General features: G+C 44.2%; 3 protein-coding genes across 3 annotated transcripts in view; 1 reads left to right on the top strand and 2 right to left on the bottom strand.

Moving 5' to 3' along the window:
- Window positions 1-2,118: 2,118 nt before the first annotated feature.
- On the bottom strand, window positions 2,119-3,920 carry Pmar_PMAR019158 (hypothetical protein; the record flags this gene model as incomplete). The annotated part of the gene is made up of 2 exons (XM_002780211.1): window positions 2,119-2,943; window positions 3,018-3,920. The coding sequence occupies 2 exons, from the start codon at window positions 3,918-3,920 to the stop codon at window positions 2,119-2,121; spliced, it is 1,728 nt and encodes a 575-aa protein (XP_002780257.1).
- Window positions 3,921-5,411: 1,491 nt separating this feature from the next.
- On the bottom strand, window positions 5,412-6,353 carry Pmar_PMAR019157 (adenine nucleotide translocase, putative; the record flags this gene model as incomplete). Its single annotated transcript, XM_002780210.1, has 1 exon — window positions 5,412-6,353. One exon carries the CDS (start codon window positions 6,351-6,353, stop codon window positions 5,412-5,414), a length of 942 nt encoding a protein of 313 aa, XP_002780256.1.
- Window positions 6,354-8,269: 1,916 nt separating this feature from the next.
- Pmar_PMAR019156 (voltage and ligand gated potassium channel, putative) overlaps window positions 8,270-18,658 on the top strand; it is a gene marked incomplete at both ends in the record, with an annotated part of 14,869 nt that continues 4,480 nt past the window's right edge. Inside the window, 21 exons of the mRNA XM_002780209.1 lie at window positions 8,270-8,437; window positions 8,478-8,579; window positions 8,625-8,700; window positions 9,225-9,353; window positions 10,102-10,179; window positions 10,221-10,291; window positions 10,341-10,431; window positions 10,837-11,102; window positions 11,264-11,312; window positions 11,851-12,088; window positions 12,139-12,275; window positions 12,316-12,428; window positions 12,741-12,818; window positions 12,866-12,924; window positions 12,973-13,092; window positions 14,575-14,632; window positions 16,113-16,268; window positions 17,545-17,614; window positions 17,982-18,060; window positions 18,394-18,453; window positions 18,500-18,572. Of these exons, the coding sequence (XP_002780255.1) occupies window positions 8,270-8,437; window positions 8,478-8,579; window positions 8,625-8,700; window positions 9,225-9,353; window positions 10,102-10,179; window positions 10,221-10,291; window positions 10,341-10,431; window positions 10,837-11,102; window positions 11,264-11,312; window positions 11,851-12,088; window positions 12,139-12,275; window positions 12,316-12,428; window positions 12,741-12,818; window positions 12,866-12,924; window positions 12,973-13,092; window positions 14,575-14,632; window positions 16,113-16,268; window positions 17,545-17,614; window positions 17,982-18,060; window positions 18,394-18,453; window positions 18,500-18,572 (2,271 nt within the window). The remainder of the gene's footprint in view (window positions 8,438-8,477; window positions 8,580-8,624; window positions 8,701-9,224; window positions 9,354-10,101; window positions 10,180-10,220; window positions 10,292-10,340; window positions 10,432-10,836; window positions 11,103-11,263; window positions 11,313-11,850; window positions 12,089-12,138; window positions 12,276-12,315; window positions 12,429-12,740; window positions 12,819-12,865; window positions 12,925-12,972; window positions 13,093-14,574; window positions 14,633-16,112; window positions 16,269-17,544; window positions 17,615-17,981; window positions 18,061-18,393; window positions 18,454-18,499; window positions 18,573-18,658) is intronic.

The following is an 18,658-nucleotide window of genomic DNA, read 5'->3' as shown; positions in this document are numbered from 1 at the left end:
AGTGCATAAAAGTATTGTATTGCCCGAAACACGGTGACCGAGTTTAAACGTGTCCAGTTTGAACTGTACGGCTTGATAATATCAAGTTGATATGCTACCCGAAAAAAGCAGAAACGGCAAGTGGAGTTACGGCCATGGCGAGCAACACGGCTGTCCTCTAGCACCGAAAAATGGTTCACTTCAGAGTAAGGGCAGAAGAGGGTGTGAAGTTCACACGAGAAAGCTCCACCCTATGAACCTTTGCCGTCTATTAGTTCTGAACTTCACACTAATGCTTCTCACAATCCCATAGAACCCCCAGACCGAAACTACGGGGGTCTATACCCGATATCTAAGCTAGGACCCTCGCTGAGCTATCCGCCATGCGTACACGGTTGGCTACACACAGCAGGGATATGCAGCTTGCGTCGCTGTTGTGCATAGCCGAAGGCGCAACCTGTAGGTTTGAACATTTACGAGGCAGTGCGGACCGAGGTCCTAGCTATCGTGATCGCTTTCAGGTTAGTCGCGGACAGCGTCCCGGCTCCCAGTCCACAAGGTTTGAGGTTTCACAGGATACAAAGGGTTGGGGCTGTAGTGTGTTGTGGTGGTTGTGGCTATGCACGTAACGGTGGGAGACCCACGCCCTCGATAGAGATGCCTGTAAGCTAGGAGCGAACAGGAATAAACTAGCCAAGGTGAATAAATCAACAGTGTAGCCTATGGATACATGATAACAGTATTGAATACACATCAATGGAAGGAGTAGCAATGCAATTATAGCATCACAGCGACGCCGAATAGACAACATGCCGTGAAGCATCAATATTGTGTCCACAGAGCAAACATATCACACGCGTTCCAAATCGGATTTCATTTGAAGTTAAAGAAGAAAGTTCCATCAGTGTCAGTGAAAAAGCATACCACGGAGTGGAATAGACTCGATCCTCGTCACTGCATATGCTCATATCTGCCGTGGTCTAACCACAAAGCATATGAATTCAACAATACCGATTATTGTGCGCTCTGTTGGATGCAAGTTCCCGTTATGTGGTTGGTCGCAACGTCCCATGAGCGCTTGGTACGAAGTTTACCTCTCAACTTTGCCACACTATGGCAGCACTCGAAAACATACGATCTGTAGGAGTCCTCTCGAAAGGGTTGTAGAGCAAAATTCGGGCTTTCGACGTCGCCGAGATACCTCAATAACATACATGCATGGTGACGAGGTATGTCCTATCAGTACTCGACGACGTCCATCTTGGAAGCTTCCTCAATATAGACTTTATTGGGATGTTTGACTAGGTTACTGAATCAAACCCAACTCCCCTGAATGAGAGATAAGAAATGTAACTTGTGATATTTACAGACCTAGAACGGCGCGTGTACTCGCGATAATATGAATATCCACTTACAGGCCAATATAAGTCTTGTATAGAGCATCATCTTAACAAGACCAGATATGATCACATGAGGAAGGATTTCTATTCAGTAGATGATCTGAGATTTGATCATCTAAGTTTAATATTTATGTAAAGCACATTAACGTGAAGACGTTGTGCAAAATCTATTATGAACATTTTTTCGACGAGTCCCGTCGAGGGAAAACAATCAATGCAACTTTAGTCACATTGACAAGGAAGGCTAGTTGACGAACATACACTTGGCGATGCCCAATATTTACAGTAGCTTCCTGCATATTCGGAGTCGCAGAAAGCATCACATTTCAAGACCGATGGGGCCGAAGTGGTGAAAACCATAGTAGGGGAAACCGTTGATGGTGGCGGATGGGCTGTAGTTTGACCACATGAACAGGGGACATTAGTTCCTGAGCAAACACTAGGAACCTGCCAGTACTTGCAGAAGCTACCACTGCTCGTCTTGTCGCAGAAGGCATCACAAGTAGCACTTCCGGTAGTGGTAGTGCTGGCACCAGAAGATGATGGAGATGTTGTGGTCGTCTTGGTAGAGACAGTTGCTGTTGTTGTTGTCCGGGTAGATGCAGTTGATGTGATAGGATCATCGCATGAACAGGGGATATCGGTTCCATGACAGACTGGAGGATAAAGCCAAGTCTTGCAATAGCTCCCCTTGTAGAACGAATCACACATAGCGTTAGCGGTCGTACAGTCACCATGATTAGCTGGAGTCGTCGAAGAAGTAGCGGTAGGCGTAGTAGTCGTGGTGGTAGTCGTGGTGGTAGTTGTGGTGGATGGCGTAGTAGTCGTGGTGGTAGTCGTGGTGGTAGTTGTGGTGGATGGCGTAGTAGTCGTGGTGGTAGTTGTGGTGGTAGTTGTGGTGGTAGTTGTGGTGGATGGCGTAGTAGTCGTGGTGGTAGTTGTCGTAGATGCCGTAGTAGTCGTGGTGGTTGTTGTGGTAGATGGCGTAGTAGTCGTGGTGGTAGTTGTGGTGGTAGTTGTGGTGGATGGCGTAGTAGTTGTGGTGGTAGTTGTCGTAGATGCCGTAGTAGTCGTGGTGGTAGTTGTCGTAGATGCCGTAGTAGTCGTGGTGGTTGTTGTGGTAGATGGCGTAGTAGTCGTGGTGGTAGTTGTGGTGGTAGTTGTGGTGGTAGTTGTGGTGGATGGCGTAGTAGTCGTGGTGGTAGTTGTAGTAGATGGCGTAGTAGTCGTGGTGGTAGTTGTGGTGGTAGTTGTGGTGGTAGTTGTGGTGGTAGTTGTGGTGGATGGCGTAGTAGTCGTGGTGGTAGTTGTAGTAGAGGGCGTAGTAGTCGTGGTGGTTGTTGTAGTAGATGGCGTAGTAGTCGTGGTGGTAGTTGTAGTAGAGGGCGTAGTAGTCGTGGTGGTAGTTGTAGTAGATGGCGTAGTAGTCGTGGTGGTTGTTGTGGTAGATGGCGTAGTAGTCGCGGTGGTTGTTGTGGTAGATGTTGTAGTTGTGGTAGTCGTAGTAGATGGCATAGTCGTTGTAGTTGTAGTGATGCACAGAACGTTGGGGCAACTCAACGCTCTATTTGCCCACTGTACGAATCTGTCTCCACCAAAATCCCATATCATAAGCCTGCCACTATAGTCCATGCGCACCGCTCCGCTACCTGCATTGACGAGCTGATTCTTAGCAGGACCGACCCCGCAACCCCCAGCAATGATGATGGGCTCATTGCAGGGAGAATTCACACAATGCTTGTACACTGCATTGTCAGAGCTTCTGTAATAGATGTATTGCTGCGTAACATCGGCCACATAGAAACCCATCCGGCCTTTGACGAAGAAGTGGTAGACGAACGTTCGCTGACTCTTGCCAGGTGTCCACCTCACGATATGGCCTCCTTCAGAGGAACCTTGTAGAATGTACAGATCGCCGTCGGCAAACTTGACTCCCTCTGGATGGTAAAGATGAGTTCCATCATCAACAGCCTTACCATCGGGATTACCAGCAACAAGCTTCCGAGGGTAACCATAAGTAGTTGGATCGAAACGATACACCTGATTCATTTTCTTGTCGGTCACGTACAGGAATTTAGCCGAGTTGTCAAAGACCAGACCGGCTAATTCGTTATTAGCGAGACCCTTCCGAATGACGACGTAGTCGCCCTCATAAGGCGCCCGACGGTTCCCGGGTGTACCGTACATACGAATCTCATTGTTGACGATGGCAAACACGTACGTGGAGCTAGAGGAGTGGTAGACATCGATTGACGATGTTTCGGCAACGAATATCTCATCCGTCTTCTTAAGACTATACGCGATCTTCCACACCTTATGCTGCTGAGTCTTCTTCTCCACACCAGCGAGATACCAATTGCCAGTTCTGTCGAAGGCGTAGTCAACCATCTCAATCCCTCCAGGTGGTAGGAAGCCCTCACCGGTGGCTTCTGACGAATAAATATACTTGGCGGCGTGGTTGGAGCACCAGTCATCACTAGTGAAGCTGCTCACACTCCCAACCAGAGTTGCAATGACACTCAGTATCAAACAGAGGAGCATAATTTCAAGTTGGTAGTGATCGTTAGGCTATACAGAGAGAAAGTCACACAGCTGTAGCATAGCTTCCGGGTAGGAGACAGTTTGCACAGGTTCCGACGCGGAAGGCACAATTGTTATAGCCAACACAATCTGTCCCATTTGTGGTGTCTTATTTTCAGCTGTCCCACTACTGAGCTAAGTTATCATTTTTCTGCTAATGATTGTGTGCTACTCTCCCTATTTCCTATAGAATACGGATATGCTCCGTGTTGGCTTGATATTCTACTTTTTGCAGAATTGCTCTCGTGGCACGATCCACTATTTCGGTAGAGAGTCTACGTTGAATCCACAGAAGATTTATCAAAATTAACCGATTTGCGAATGCCGAAATCCCATAGAGGACCATTCCTAATGCATCACGGCATCGTCGTAGCTCAACAGGAAGTGGAAACGAACGCGTCTCAGACGCCAGCCCTTCGGAACGCAGTGGAGACGTTAAATACGAGCCCTGTTCTGTCTTGGCAAGACTTCCCGGAGATTCCGCTGAGATGATATTTGATAGTCGTAACAACTCTACGAATGCTGCCGAGACTTGGGAAGCTGATGCGGCCGAGAATAATGGACAATGGGAGGGTCCATTAAGGTTTCGAAGACGATGATCCGTGGGTCGTACAATGACGCTAAAGGGTTACGAGAAGCATCTGGCAGACCTTCCCTAGATCGGAAAAAGTGGTCATCGACTTTATTACCGTGACGATCGTCTCGAAGGATTCAGAGTAAGTGATAAGTAAGAAGGTAAGACAAGAAAACATACGATAGAAAACATACCTCAAACTCTAAGTGGAGTGGAACAACTTATGATGTTATTTCATTTAAAGGACGAGTTCTCCAGAAAGATATTGGGAATAGTTACGTTAAGTAGATTAAGTACATTTGGTGAATGAATAATATCTTTCTCAACAGGTTTCAAAGAAAGTATGTTCATCCAGTGATTGGTAGATTGGTAACAATGTGCTGTATGTGCTATAGCCAGCAATAGTCAATGTGCTAGACAGCTTCGTTTGAAGTTCCAAACTTGACAATTTGTGTTAATATAAGGTGTTGTCTACCGTGTAGGAGATCTCCTGTGATAGTACACAAACCTGATGCTATTGAGCTGTCCTTCTAGCGCCCCCCGCGCTACAGTTCTGTAAAACTCCATACTATTAACTTAATAATTACTTAATAGTATTAAGTTCACGGAACAAGTTCTTAATTTCACTAATCCCTGATGTCGTCGAATTTTAGAGGCCATGATTACGGGGCTACAGGTGACATTAACGACTGCGACGGAAGTCGGCTACGTCCATACCGTCAACGACGCAACTCATGCAAGTTATATGAAATGCTGTCACATTTTACCAACTGTTACTTTCGGAAATTGAGTCCACGAATAAACATCCTGCGAATAGGTTCGAAAATAAGAGCTGGAGAGTGATTGACACCAATGACAGAAAAAAAAGCGACGGCTGACTAACCGTAGATAACCTTCTTGACTTCGTCGTAGAGCACAAGTACCAGAGCGGCACCAGCACCACGGAGAACGTTGGAAAATGCGCCCTTGAAAAAACCTCTTGAACCTTCCTGTTGGTAGACCTTTTTCCAGCAGTCGAGAGTACCGGTGTATTGGATAGCATCACCACCCTTTCGACCAGCCATCATCATCATACGTCTACGGACTGTGTCGAAGGGATAAGAGGCGACACCAGAGGCCGCGGTGACAGCCTGGGCAACCATGAACTTGAGAATGATATTAGCATTCTTCTCGTCGGCAAAAATGACGCTCTTGACCGAATCATAGAGTCCGAAGTAAGCTCCACGGTAAACGATAATTCCTTGTACAGAAACACCGAACCCTTGATAGAGAGAAAAATAGCCGGTGCGGCTAGCGGTCTTGGAAAGGCAGTTCCAGAGGCCGGTGAACTCCCTATCGGCTCCCTTGCCAACGTCGGCGGCCAGACGAGTACGAGCGAAGTCGAGGGGGTAGACGATACACAAGGAAGCGGCGCCCGCCATACCGCCAGAAGCGACGTTAGCGGCGAAAAAGGACCAAAACTCCGTCTTGGGGTCGTACTTGGGGAACATCCGCTTGAAGTTGTCCTTAAAGGCGAAGTTGAACGCTTGTGTGGGGAAGTAACGGATAACGTTTGCCATGTTACCACGCCAGAGCGTCCAGAAGCCCTGCTCACTGGCAACGCGACTAAAGCAGTTGCCAATACCGGTGTAGCGAGCTACCTTACCCGATTGGATGTCGGGATTGGAGTCCTGAGTCTGGAGGAGCATCTTAACACGCTCTATGGGGGCAACAAGGGTCTTGGAAATACCGGCAGCGGTACCACCAGCGGCCCAATCTACCAGAATAGGATACTTGTTCACGAAGGAAACCTCCTCCGATTGCTTCTTATCAGCAGACATGTAGAAAAATGACTATGTTACTGAGAATGTTGATATAACTTTCGAAAACAAATCTGTCCATGAACGGCGATTCGGTAACCTTCAAGCGAAGCCATTCCTAACGACAATTTCTTGCCTCACACGAGCTCATATGTGTTCGACCTCCTCATCCCACCGTGAGCGTACCGCGAGAATGCATCGGTGTCAGCAAGGTTTTCCTAGTGAATTAATACCTCTGGCGTACGTGCTGACGAGCAAAATTGACGTCATTTTTATGGCGATCGCCAAGTCAATGTGCTTGCGTGTAACCGCTCAGCGCACTCAACATGCCTGAAGAAGCTGCCTTTGTTAAAAGTTATCGCTGGGTTCCGTTGAGTTTGTTAGATCGACTCACTGTGTGTTGGTACGGACTAGTGTGGGGAAATATGCACATGGTCATATTTTGGTGACAATATGAAACTTCTGGGAGGAAATTTTGGGAAATCCTTCTATTATAAGTGAGGAAACTTCCAAGCTCAGCTGAGGAAAGAGATCCCATATTCCAACACTGGTAGGGATAATGATGGATAATCAGCTTCTCGAGAAATATGCCCGAAGTATCAATCTTATGAGGAGTCATCCTTTTTTTGTAGTCCCATTGAGCCGTTGCGCAGTATGAAGGTTTTGTGATGAAGGAAGGAAGAAATGTGGAAAGATCACGCGAAGATTCCAAACTCCTTGTATGGTCGACTTGTGCTGTTAAAATGACCGAGCCGGGTTTTGGGGCAGATATGCCACCACAAGAAATCGCCAATTCGCACTGTTTAAAGGACCGAGCCGGGTTTTGGGGCAGATAAGCCACCACAAGAAATCGCCAATTTGCACTGTTAAAAGGACGGAGCCGGCTTTTAAGGCAGATATGCCACCACTAGAGCGCCAATTTGCACTCTTCGAAGGATCTAACCCTGTTTTGGGGCAGATATGCCACCACTAAAACGCGGCAATTTGCATTGTTAGAAGGCCCGATCCCACTTTTGGGGCAGATATGCCGCCACTAGAACGCGGTGCACTATGTCGTCTGCAGAAAATCTGATCACTTTAGATTGCCATTACGAGATGCAGTTTTGGCATACCTGCCCCGTACGGAATATGCCCTTCGACGGCAACGTCTCCCGACATGATGACCCGATCTCTTGCTGTTGATCAAGTCGACTCTGTAGTGGGGCCGGTATGCCATCCCATCACTGCTCTTCTCTGAGAAAGAGTATCTTGAGGTTGACGGAGCAAGATACGGATGAGGCCGGCGGCCAGTCCTGCACGGTGAGAACGAGTGCGTCTACGCTGCATGAGCATATCGTCATGCCTTTCAGTCGATACCTTCAAGCCGGGAAGAGGAAATATCGTATTAAACACATCCCAACCTGCAAGTCCCAGAGTCCCTGGGCCAGGGGTGGTAACTTTCGCAATGCAGAGGACTTTTGCTACTCGTTGACTTCTCACTTTGGTTTTTTCGACGTTTATCCGAAGGCATTACTCCGTTGATGCGATGTTGCGCTCAGTGAGATGCTCATCTGGGTCCCACGCCGGAGATCATCGGCACTATCTCGCGTTCCCAAGGTTATGTTCGCCCAACCTTGATCATGACGTCCAAAGGCACTCCTCGGAAAAGTGCGAAGTACGCCAATCCTCCCAATAGCACTACGCGATATTTCTCCGACAATTTTGAAGGTGGCGTCAGCTCAAATGAGTTCTACCAAGACGGACAAGCAATTCTACCACCGTCGCAACTGGCAGGCGCCGTTCCGGGTTTCGATGGCCTCGGGATCACAGAAGCTAAAGTTGGCGATGTTCTCTTTGAACTGCATAAATTCAGACTGGAATTGGCGCAAGGCATAGCACAAGACTTAGCGGCACATCACAAAAGTATAGTGGATGAAATGAAGACCTTCATAACAGAAATGTTCTCACGGGTGGCTATAGGCGAAGTTGCGCTCACTGAACCGACACCAGAAATAGCGGTGACGCGAGGAGACGATCCTGGAATCGAAAAGTCGACTGCTGTTGACGGCAATGAGAAGGTCTCAGTCAGAAGGGGTTTAGGACAAAGGGAAATTGCTGAAGAGACGGTATCAATTATGAATTTATATAGACTCCACAACAGTTCAGGTAATCAGGAAATCACAGGGCGGGAACACAGACGGACTTGGTGATATCGCAGAGGCAGGAAAACGACCGCAGGTGTTAGACACGATTGGACCCGGCAACGAGGTAGGAGAAATTCACGGATGCCTGGAATTGTCGTGTGACTTTCAGACTGGATCATTTGATTTGAACAGTCCGGAGGAACGGGAGTTGACGGGAAAATCGAGAAAGAGCCGAAAACCCGACCGTAAGTCATTTATATTGATTGGAGTTTCACCACCCTAGTGATATGAAAAACAGTAGTGAAGAATGTATTTCACGACTACTGCATAGTGTGAATATCGGGTTTTCACAGAGTATTACGCCACTTCACGTGAAACGGCTGAACTCCATTGTGTGTCATATTTTCAAGGAGTTCATAATGTGGGTAGAATCTATACATACACTTTACCTGTGTGATTTGTTTACGTACATATACCACGACTTGACCCCTCGTGCCAAAGCTGCCGAGTTCGCAGCCATACTCCTATACTGGCTACTATGTGCTTTGTGGAAGGGGTGCTGTTATAGAAAAAAGATAGAATTTGGTATATCGAAGTTTCACCCGTTTTACGTGAAGTAGCGTAATACTCTGTCAAACACTCCGCGATATTTGCGGTGATATGCAGTAGTCGTGAAATATATTTTTCACTAGTGTTTTCATATCACTAGGGTGGTGAACCTCCAATATTGGAGCGTTCATCGGGTTGGGTACCTCTGCCGGTGATTCAGTGGTGAAATACTCGGCCAACAATGACGATACCAAGCTTATTAGTGAGTCGAAGCCGCAAGCCATTCACAAGGCTTCCACCAAATCGATGGTAGCGTTCAGCCCAGAGGAAGTTGCGAGAAATGAACAAGGTGAGCCTTAGGAAAAAGGAATGCTATTGTGGTTGAGTTAGCTCATTGGAGTTTTACGCGTTTTACATGAACTGAGATGTGGAATATGTTCTTCACTAGTGTTTTTCATATCACGGGGGGAAACTACGTTCTATAGAGGATCAGTCGAAAAAGGAGCATTTCCACAATAAGTGGCTATCGTTCATCACTCTGATATAAAATGACGATTATGCAAATGGGCACTGCCAGCAGTATGGGAAAATATACACATCGTTGACTACATGTGTCGGTGACAATATGAAAATTCTTAGGAAATTCTTATTGGTTGCTAAACACTTCTACCCATTCCGTATATGAACTCCTGAGCTTTAGTGAGAGGAGCAAACATGTATTCATTCAACACTGATTCCTTTGCGTCTCGCTAAAATGACATGACATATTCTCGGAATTCTACTTGGGAAGTGGCGCAGTGTTGTCTCGAAAGGTTACTTTTATCACATCACATGTTCATAGCAATGTTTACATTGTTTATGCGATATAGTTTTAGATCGGTTTCTATTAGTCTCGGAAAATAATACATATTTGCATATCAAATTGACACGTACTGTAGAATCGATAAGCTGATACGATAATAAAATCCCATTTTATGTAGTAGTAGTAGTAGTAGTAGTAGTAGTAGTAGTAGTGGTTGTAGTAGTAGTAGTAGTAGTAGTAGTAGTAGTAGCAGTAGTAGTAGTAGTAGTAGTAGTAGTAGTAGTCCTTGATGTAGGTTTGAATCCTCCGATAGTGAAGTCAGCACTAGAGGCACTCGTAGTGAAGTACACCATGGCTCGACAACCAAAACAAGGTAAAGCCATAATAACTTGAAAAGTGGCCATTTTATGGTAGCGCCTTCTACTGGCATATCACCACGTTATGGGCCTAAGAGTAACGTACGTGGCAATAGTGGAAAATTGATGGTGATAGAAATTTGTTTGAATTGAAGTGGGGACAGTCGATTTTGATCAGGTTGATAAAACTCAGTCACTTGCTCATATCACGGTTGATGAACATGTGAAGAATCTTAGTACTGATCATGCTTCGCAGTCGACTATGCAAGGTAACGATTCTCATTCTTGTTGTTGTTCATGTTGTTTATGCTGTTGTTTATGCTGTTGTTTATGCTGTTGTTCATGCTGTTGTTCATGTTGTTGTTGTTGCTGCTGTTGCTGCTGTTGCCGCTGCTGTTGCTTGCTGTTGTTGTTGTTGTTGTTGTTGTTGTTGTTGTTGTTGCTGCTGTTGTTTTTGTTGTTGTTGTTGTTTTTGTTATTGTTGTTGTTGTTGTTGTTGTTGCTGCTGTTGCTGTTGCTGTTGTTGTTGTTGTTGTTGTTGTTGTTGTTGTTGTTGTTGTTGCTGTTGTTTTTGTTGTTGTTTTTGTTGTTGTTTTTGTTGTTGTTGTTGTTGTTGTTGTTGTTGTTGTTGTTGTTGTTGTTGCTGTTGTTGTTTTCCCCATCATGGTATGTAGGTTCGGTCCGATGGGCCATTTACCCCGATGGTGGGTTCAGACTTGCCTGGGATGTCACTGGTCTCCTCTTCATCATCTATCAGGGTTTCATAGTAAAACACAACTTCCGCCTCCGTGTGTATTTTCTGTCGTCATCGAAGGTTCCCTTTACGCTGAGTTTCGAGACGGAGTTACTCGGCTTACTGGCGGACTTTGATCGGTGCATCGACTTGTATTTCATCTCTGATATTGCGCTCAATTTTGTCACGGGTTACTGGAATAGAGGGGTAAGCAGTGCGACACTAGATGTTGGTGTTAGTTTGGTAGGGAAATATAGTATTTTCGGCGTTGTTCTTGGAGAATACATCGTCGGAATTTTTTACGAGCGTTTATGTGAGAGTGTTGGGATTTCGCCTCTTGTTTAGATAGGTATTCTCATTCCTGATAGGCGTTGATTCGATCGGTAACATTGCTTAACCCGTTTGACGTGAAGTGGCGTAATACTCCATGAAAAACGCGGTGATATGCAGTAGTCGTGAAATATATTTTTCACTAGTGTTTTTCATGTCACTAGGGCGGTGAAACTCCAATAGGATAACAATATCATCCAGTATTGGAGGAATTCATGTTCGCTTTCCTCATCTGAGCTCAGCAGTTTTCTCACTGGCTATGGCAGTTTCGGTTAGAAGTGTTCGAAGACCAATAACAATTTCCTGAAAATTCTCATAATTGTCAGCGGCACATGTAGTTGACCATGTGCATATTTCCCCCCACACTGATCAGGTACTCAGTTTGAAACATCGCGAGATAGCGGTACACTATGCTAGGACGTGGTTATTGTTGGACACAGTGTCATCACTACCCTTTAGTTGGTTTATCAATCCAGGTCGGTCGAAACGCCTTGTATTGATTTTACGTTTTCCTCATCAGAAAATGAAGATCAAACCGTCACTCACATTCACAGAGTCGTGAAAGTCGTCAAATTCACCCGTACGAGTTTCTCTAATATCTTTTTATATAATCTTCCTTTCTTAGGTCTTGCTCGCTTACTTCGTCTACTACGATTGAATGTATTGTTGATGAAATTAGAAGAACACATTGACTCGGATGTGTGGTTGGCGACGTTTATTCTCATCAAGATGTTTTTGGGCCTCTTCGTATTAAGCCACTGGCTTGCCTGCGTTTGGTGGTCTATTGGAGTCGCTCATGAAGATTCGGAGACAAATTGGATCAGAGATAATCAACTGGACGAAGAAGGTCATTTTGCTACGAAGTAATAAATCGATCACTTGGGCGCAGCGAGATTTGCATACACCCTTTTAGGTATTTACGATCTTTGTTTTATGCTATTTCGATTGTGTCTACGATGTATGGTGATGTTATCGCTGCGAATGATGGGGAGAGGATCTTCACGATGTTCGCGATGTTGGCTGCTGGGGTTGTTTTTGCCGTGGTCGTTGGTGAGAATTTCGTGGCGCGTGACGTTTTTATATGATATAGGTTCGGTGACTAATTTGGTGGTTTCATTCGGTGAGTATAAAACCGAGTATCGTCAGCGAATGAAGAGAGCAATGCGATTCATGAGAGCTCATAATGTTGAACCAGATCTACAGGTAGGTTGGGGGGGAAGAAATTTATTGCGAAAAATGATGTTCAAAATTAGTAAAATTATACATCTCATGGATGGAGATATGTATGGGTATATTGGAGTTTCACCACCCTAGTGATAAAAGTGCAAAAAAATATTTCACGACTACTACATATAACCGCGAATAAAATCGTGTTTTTCACATAGTATTACGCCACTTCACGTGAAACGGATAAAAATCCATGGTATATTGGCGTTGGTGAATTACCGATGCAACGACTATCAATTTGTAAATTTCTCGGTACTTGGAAATTGCTGTGAAATACGCAGTACTCAGGTGAAGATCAGAAGGTATATCGAACATCTTCTCGACAACCAATTCGAATTCAAGTCTAAGTCGGAGCTCATGACGATGGTAGGTGAAATTGTTATACCATAATTCGACAACATCGTGTGTGTCAGCTGTCAGAGTCATTACAAGGTGAAGTGCAATTGAACTTGATGGGGAAACTACTTAAAAAGTGCGGCATGCCAGATGGTCGCGAAAAAATTGATGTTAGATTTATTAGATATAATTTATTCACATCATTGAGAGAAGAACTAGTAGGGCGCATTTGTATGGTATGTAAACCCGTTTTCTGCGCACCTGGAGACGTCGTTTTTTACCAAGGTGACAACGCTGATGGAATGTAAGTGCTTCGAGTGTATCTGCGTAGTTAATAAATTCGAGTATATTTGTCGTGGATAGAAGTAGTAGGCTTTATGAAAAACCCACAAACAGTGCAAACCAAACAGTTATGGATGTTTAGATTTTCGAAACGGTTTTTCCCTGTGAGAGTATTACTATTACGGAACGCTCCTAAAACGCTGGTGTCATTCGATTCACATTGGTATCATGTTAACTTCCGGATTCTGGAAAATTCAAGACATTGTGGTTTACACTGTAGATGTGCCCTAGCGTCATTTGGGAGATGGCATGGTTGGAAATTAGAGGCAATAGTACACGGGATTTCCACCCGTGTTTTCTTCAGCTGAGTTCAGAAGTTTCCTTACGAGTTGGGGTAGAAGTGTAAAGAAACCAACAAAAATTTCCAGAAATTTCCTCAGGATTATGGAAATCCCATTTCCACATTGCTACTTGACCATGTGTGTATTTTCCCCCACTCTGGTGACCGTTTCCCGCTATCATCTCGTTGAAGAAGTTTTCTTTTCATAAGCATTCTAGGCTCACGTACACTATGTCGTAATGAATATCACCAACGGTACTAGTAAGTGTACATATATTTTTCCCTTATTTTAAACCGCAACAACAGGCACTTTGGCATTGTGCGTGCGTGCAGAATTATTCTGAGTGAAGCTCCAGGCTTGCATGGGGCAAATTCAAGCAAGCGTAACAAGTACCGCTCGTGCGTGCATGGCGCACGCCATTGTGATCGACTCGAATCACAAAGTGGTGCAACCGGTCGAGACTCAAGTGACAGCAGTCTGGCTGTCCAGGAGCATCTCGAGCCTGTTCCACCCTGTAATTTTACTTTTACCTTTACTAGTTGTTTGGGGGACATTGCCTATGTACCTGCGTGCTAGGCAATGTGACTGTGGTGTTAATGCACGGCGTGTTGTGAGGTTCGGTATTATCACCGCCCTCTGCTGCCTAGTTGGCTAACACTCAGTCGCACCCAACACTCCCAAATAACTAATGCGATGCGGTTAAGCGTGCCTTGACTTAACTACAAAGCGTAGGAGGCCACCAGATAGAGCAGACGACTCCTCTATATTCTGAGGTTTGCGCGGAAATCGAAACAAGCTGATTTTGTGGACAGCTCAAAGACGCTGGGGGATGGAATAGGCATTGACCAAACCTCAAGTCTGAGGCCTGGAAGGTCTGGGTTCGGCAATACTGACCAGAGAATGAGTCAGCGAACTGATCCGCGAATAATAAGCTACCCGAACATTAGTCACAACAGAGTCAACTACCTCATCTGTGGTCCTCCAGTATCAAGGAGTAACAAGGAAAGAAGAAAAAACTCACTTCTGGGCTGCTCCACTAAAATCCCTACAGCAGCCCTTGAAATGTGCAATGCTTTTATTGCAGCACATTATATTATAATATTATCGCGTATTTATTATTTTCTATATTTCATCCCCCCAAAAATAGATATACCTGTTGTCAGGTATTTTGTTCGCAAAGGAGCTCTCACAGTGATCGCTCTCATCCTGCCTGACCCACCCGTAGGAGTAGAATCGGCACTCAGTAGAGGACGATTGACGAAGTAAATATCTCAACCACGTGTTGGAGGAATATATGTTCGTTTCTAAAGCTGATTATAGTAGTTATACAGAAATCAATGATAATTTCCCGAAATTTGCTCAGAATTTCCAGACTGCCATCAACATTCGCGGTCAGTGTAGAACTATATGTTCGGTTTCCTCGACCGAACTCGTGTAAGTTTCCAAAACTACATTATGGAGATCCACAGAGGATTTCCGGGTAGCAGTGTACAGAAACGAACGAAAATTTCCCCAAATTTCCTCTCAGAATTTATATATTTTGACCATGTAGTTGATATGTAACCATGCAGAACTAGGGAGAAGTTTACACACAGAACAACACATATAGTTGATGATGTGAATATATTCGACAACTTCGGAATATGATGTTTTAACTTGGGTTTGATAACAATGAGGAAAATGCTCCTAATGTGATGACATTCACATGGGAAACCGAACGGAGTTTCACCACCCTAGTGATTTGAAAAACACAAATGAAAAACATATTCCACGACTACTACATATCGCCGCGAATATAGAGTATTACGCCAATTCACGTAAGACGGGTCGGGAAACTCCAATGAAGAATGTGTTCCCAGCCATGTGGAAAACTCGAAATGAGTCTCCCCCCGGGAACATTAAACGGTTCCTGGATGATTCCATGCATATATGTCTACACTGTATGTGGTTGCCAGGTCATGGAGTGGCCTTAGCAATAAACCCTTGAGTCGCTCTAGACGACCGATGCTCTCAGCTGAGTCTAGTGCTACAGCGTTATCAAGTCCATCTACGACAACTAAAGTCAGCAACATTGGACCACAGGAATACGTTGCGGAGCAATCCTTATTTATTGAGGTATGCCACAATAGAATATAGTATAATAATGGAGTTTCACCACCCTAGTGATAAGAGAAACACTAGTGAAAAACATATTTTACGACTACTGCATATCACCGTGAATTTCGCGTTTTACACCACTTCACGTAAAACGGGTGAAACTCCAATATATAAAATATAACCTCTGACACAGATAACGGTGGAGTTTCACGACCCGTTTTAAGTGAAATGGTGTAAAACTCTGTGAAAAACGCGATATTCGCGGTGCATCAGTAGTCGTGAAATACAGTGCGTGCCAATTTGATATGCAAATGTGCGTTATTTTTGGAGGTTAATGAGAATCAATATAAAACCATACCGCATATACAATGTAACAATGCCTATGAACATGTGTTGTGATGAAAGTACCCGTTTGGGAATGCGATGGTAGCGACAACTTGTTCACTATAAATTGTCTTTCAAAATATCACACATTTGCATGTCAAATTGATATGTAGTGTATATTCTTTACTAGTGTTCTTCATATCACTGGTGAAACTCCAATATTATATCCTGGTTAATATCCTCAGAAGTGAAGTTGTTATTGATATATGATCATGTGCAGATGGAACACGACTCGACAGGAGTGTGTAACAGTTTTACAGAGTTGATGTACATCAAACGTGACGATCTTCGTGAGAAAATAATCGCGGCAGCTGATGGGCTCACGCTGTACTTGGAAATGAAGGCGGTTGTTTGTCTAGAGAGGGAACGATTTGAGGTGAGTTAAAATGGTGAGTAATTTTTATCATATTGATCTTGGAAATTCGGCAGGACTCAGTATGAAAATGATCAAAAATAGGTTTTGACAATATTCTGATTGCGACACTAGGCAAGGAATGAGATCTGTATATGAAATTATGTAGAGAAAGAATGGTATAAAAAAGAGTATTCATTATTAATTGGAGTTTTGCTCACTTCAAGTGAAGTGGCGCTATACTCTGTGAAAAAAAAACGAAATTCGCGGTGATATGCAGTAGTCGTGAAATATATATTTCACCAGTGTTTTCCATATCACTAGGGTGGAACTCCATTTTTATTTAGGTTATCTAGTATCGGATAAATAATAGCATTAAACTATTGTAAAAGATAGAGACCAAGTAATTTTTTGTGAAGAAGTTGTTGATTACCGTTGTTGGCAACATATATATTCCGGAAACTTATCGAAATATATGTTTGCTTTACCCAGCTGAGCTCAGAAGTTTACATACGCATTGGGGTAAAAGTGTGCGGAAACAGAATAATAGAGAAGAATAATTTCATCTCAGAATTTTCATGTTGTCACCCCTACATGTAGTTGAGCATGTGCATAAGGTCGCTTGTCACTGTATCTGATCCTTGTTTCAGCCTGAGACACTTAGTTAACGTGAAATGCTAAATTTACGGAAATTTGCCCGAAAAAAATACACTCCTCATTTTCTCACATTGTTGCAGATTCTGTTTAACATGATCGATGACGATGAGATCTCCCCCGATGCTATAGACCATTTAAATAGCAAAGACAGCCTTCTGGTGTTAGCAGTAAGGCGCAACATGAACGACGTTATTGAGTTTTTACTCAACGCGGAAGCCTCTGTGAACATTCACAGTCCTGTAGATCGATGTAAGGTTAAGAAAGGGAAAAGCAGAGTATTATAAATCAGTGGAGTTTCACCGCTTTAGTGATATGAAAAACAGTAGTGAATAAGATCGCGTTTTTCACCGAGTATTACGCCACTTTACGGGTGAAACTCCATAGTACTCTATTTTTTTTCGCACAGGTACACCATTACACATAGCAACGAGGGAAATGAATGTTGAAGTGGTATCAATGCTCATTGCAGCGGGAGCATCGCCGTTGTTTACTGACTCATTTGGGGACAGTCCGATCACGTATTCTAAGGCGAAAATCTTGACGCCAAATTTACGTAGAGGGTCGTTATTGGTACCGGCAGGGACAGGTTGGATATCAGCGTTGAGGAAATGCAAGATTGCAAGATTTGGTTTTTCGTTATTAGGACTGCCGTTTATGCATGATGGGGGCAATCATATGTTACGGAGATCGGCGCCGAAAATTTTCAGAAGGAAGTCTTCTGGGGATGGATCGACGGTTAAAGGCTTGGTTTTAGAGGGTGAGTGGAATTAGGATTTGGAAAAGGAGTGGTATGAGAATATATGTGGGCTTCCCTCAGCTGAGCTCAGGAGTTTCCTCACTAATTATTATACACGAATTTGGGCAGGAGTGCACAACAATGAAGTTTCATCTGTTTTACGTGAAGTGGCGTAAAACTCGGTGAAAAGCGTGATATTCGCGGTGATATGCAGTAGTCGTAGAATATGTTTTTCATATCACTAGGGTGGAGCTCCGATGATCTCCCAAAATTTCCTCAGAATTTTCACCGACACATGTGCGTAATTTTCCAAGCTGAAAAGGAATGGTATGTGAGAATTTCAGGATCGATTGAAATAGATGACGAAGAGCTTCTATCGAGGGCTCAAGAGTTGCGGAATATATTTGCAGTAGCGTTGTGCAAGTGAGCGGAGGTCTCGGGTTCGAATCAAAGGCGTATCTTTCTCGGAGAAATAACGTCCTCCAGGGCTCAATAGCAAAGAGAAAAATGTTACTAATGTGATGACATTTACATGAGCACTCATTGAAGAATGGGGTTTCGCCAGTTTTACGTTTAGTGGCGTGAAACTCTGTGGAAAAGGCGATTTATTCGCGGTGATATGCAGTAGTCGTGAAATATGTCTTCCACTAGTATTTTGCATATCACTAGGGTGGTGAAACTCCCATGTGGAAAATCCAAAACGAACTCCCGGATGATTCCCTGGTTCGAACCCCAGGTGGGACATTTTTCCCTCAGGCACGGCAGATTGTACGAGGAAGATGACGTTGAGGAGGTTATGGAAGGACCGGTGCCTCAGTGAGTGATGAAGGTGAGTGTTCGTGATGTAGGTGTGTTTGTATAGACCTAATTCGCCCAAGCTCTTGAAACGGGGAGCATCGATACGGCTTACACAGCTGACTGAGAAATGGATGCCGGTAAGTTCATTGGAGTTCCACCACCCTAGTGATATGAAAAACACTAGTGAAAAACATATTTGACGACTTTTGTATATCACCGCGAA

Source organism: Perkinsus marinus, assembly GCF_000006405.1.
Source record: "Perkinsus marinus ATCC 50983 genomic scaffold scf_1104296944428, whole genome shotgun sequence".
Taxonomy (NCBI): Eukaryota; Perkinsozoa; order Perkinsida; family Perkinsidae; genus Perkinsus; species Perkinsus marinus.
The sequence above is the reverse complement of the archived record's forward strand: the minus strand, read 5'-3'. Positions and strand labels throughout refer to the sequence as shown.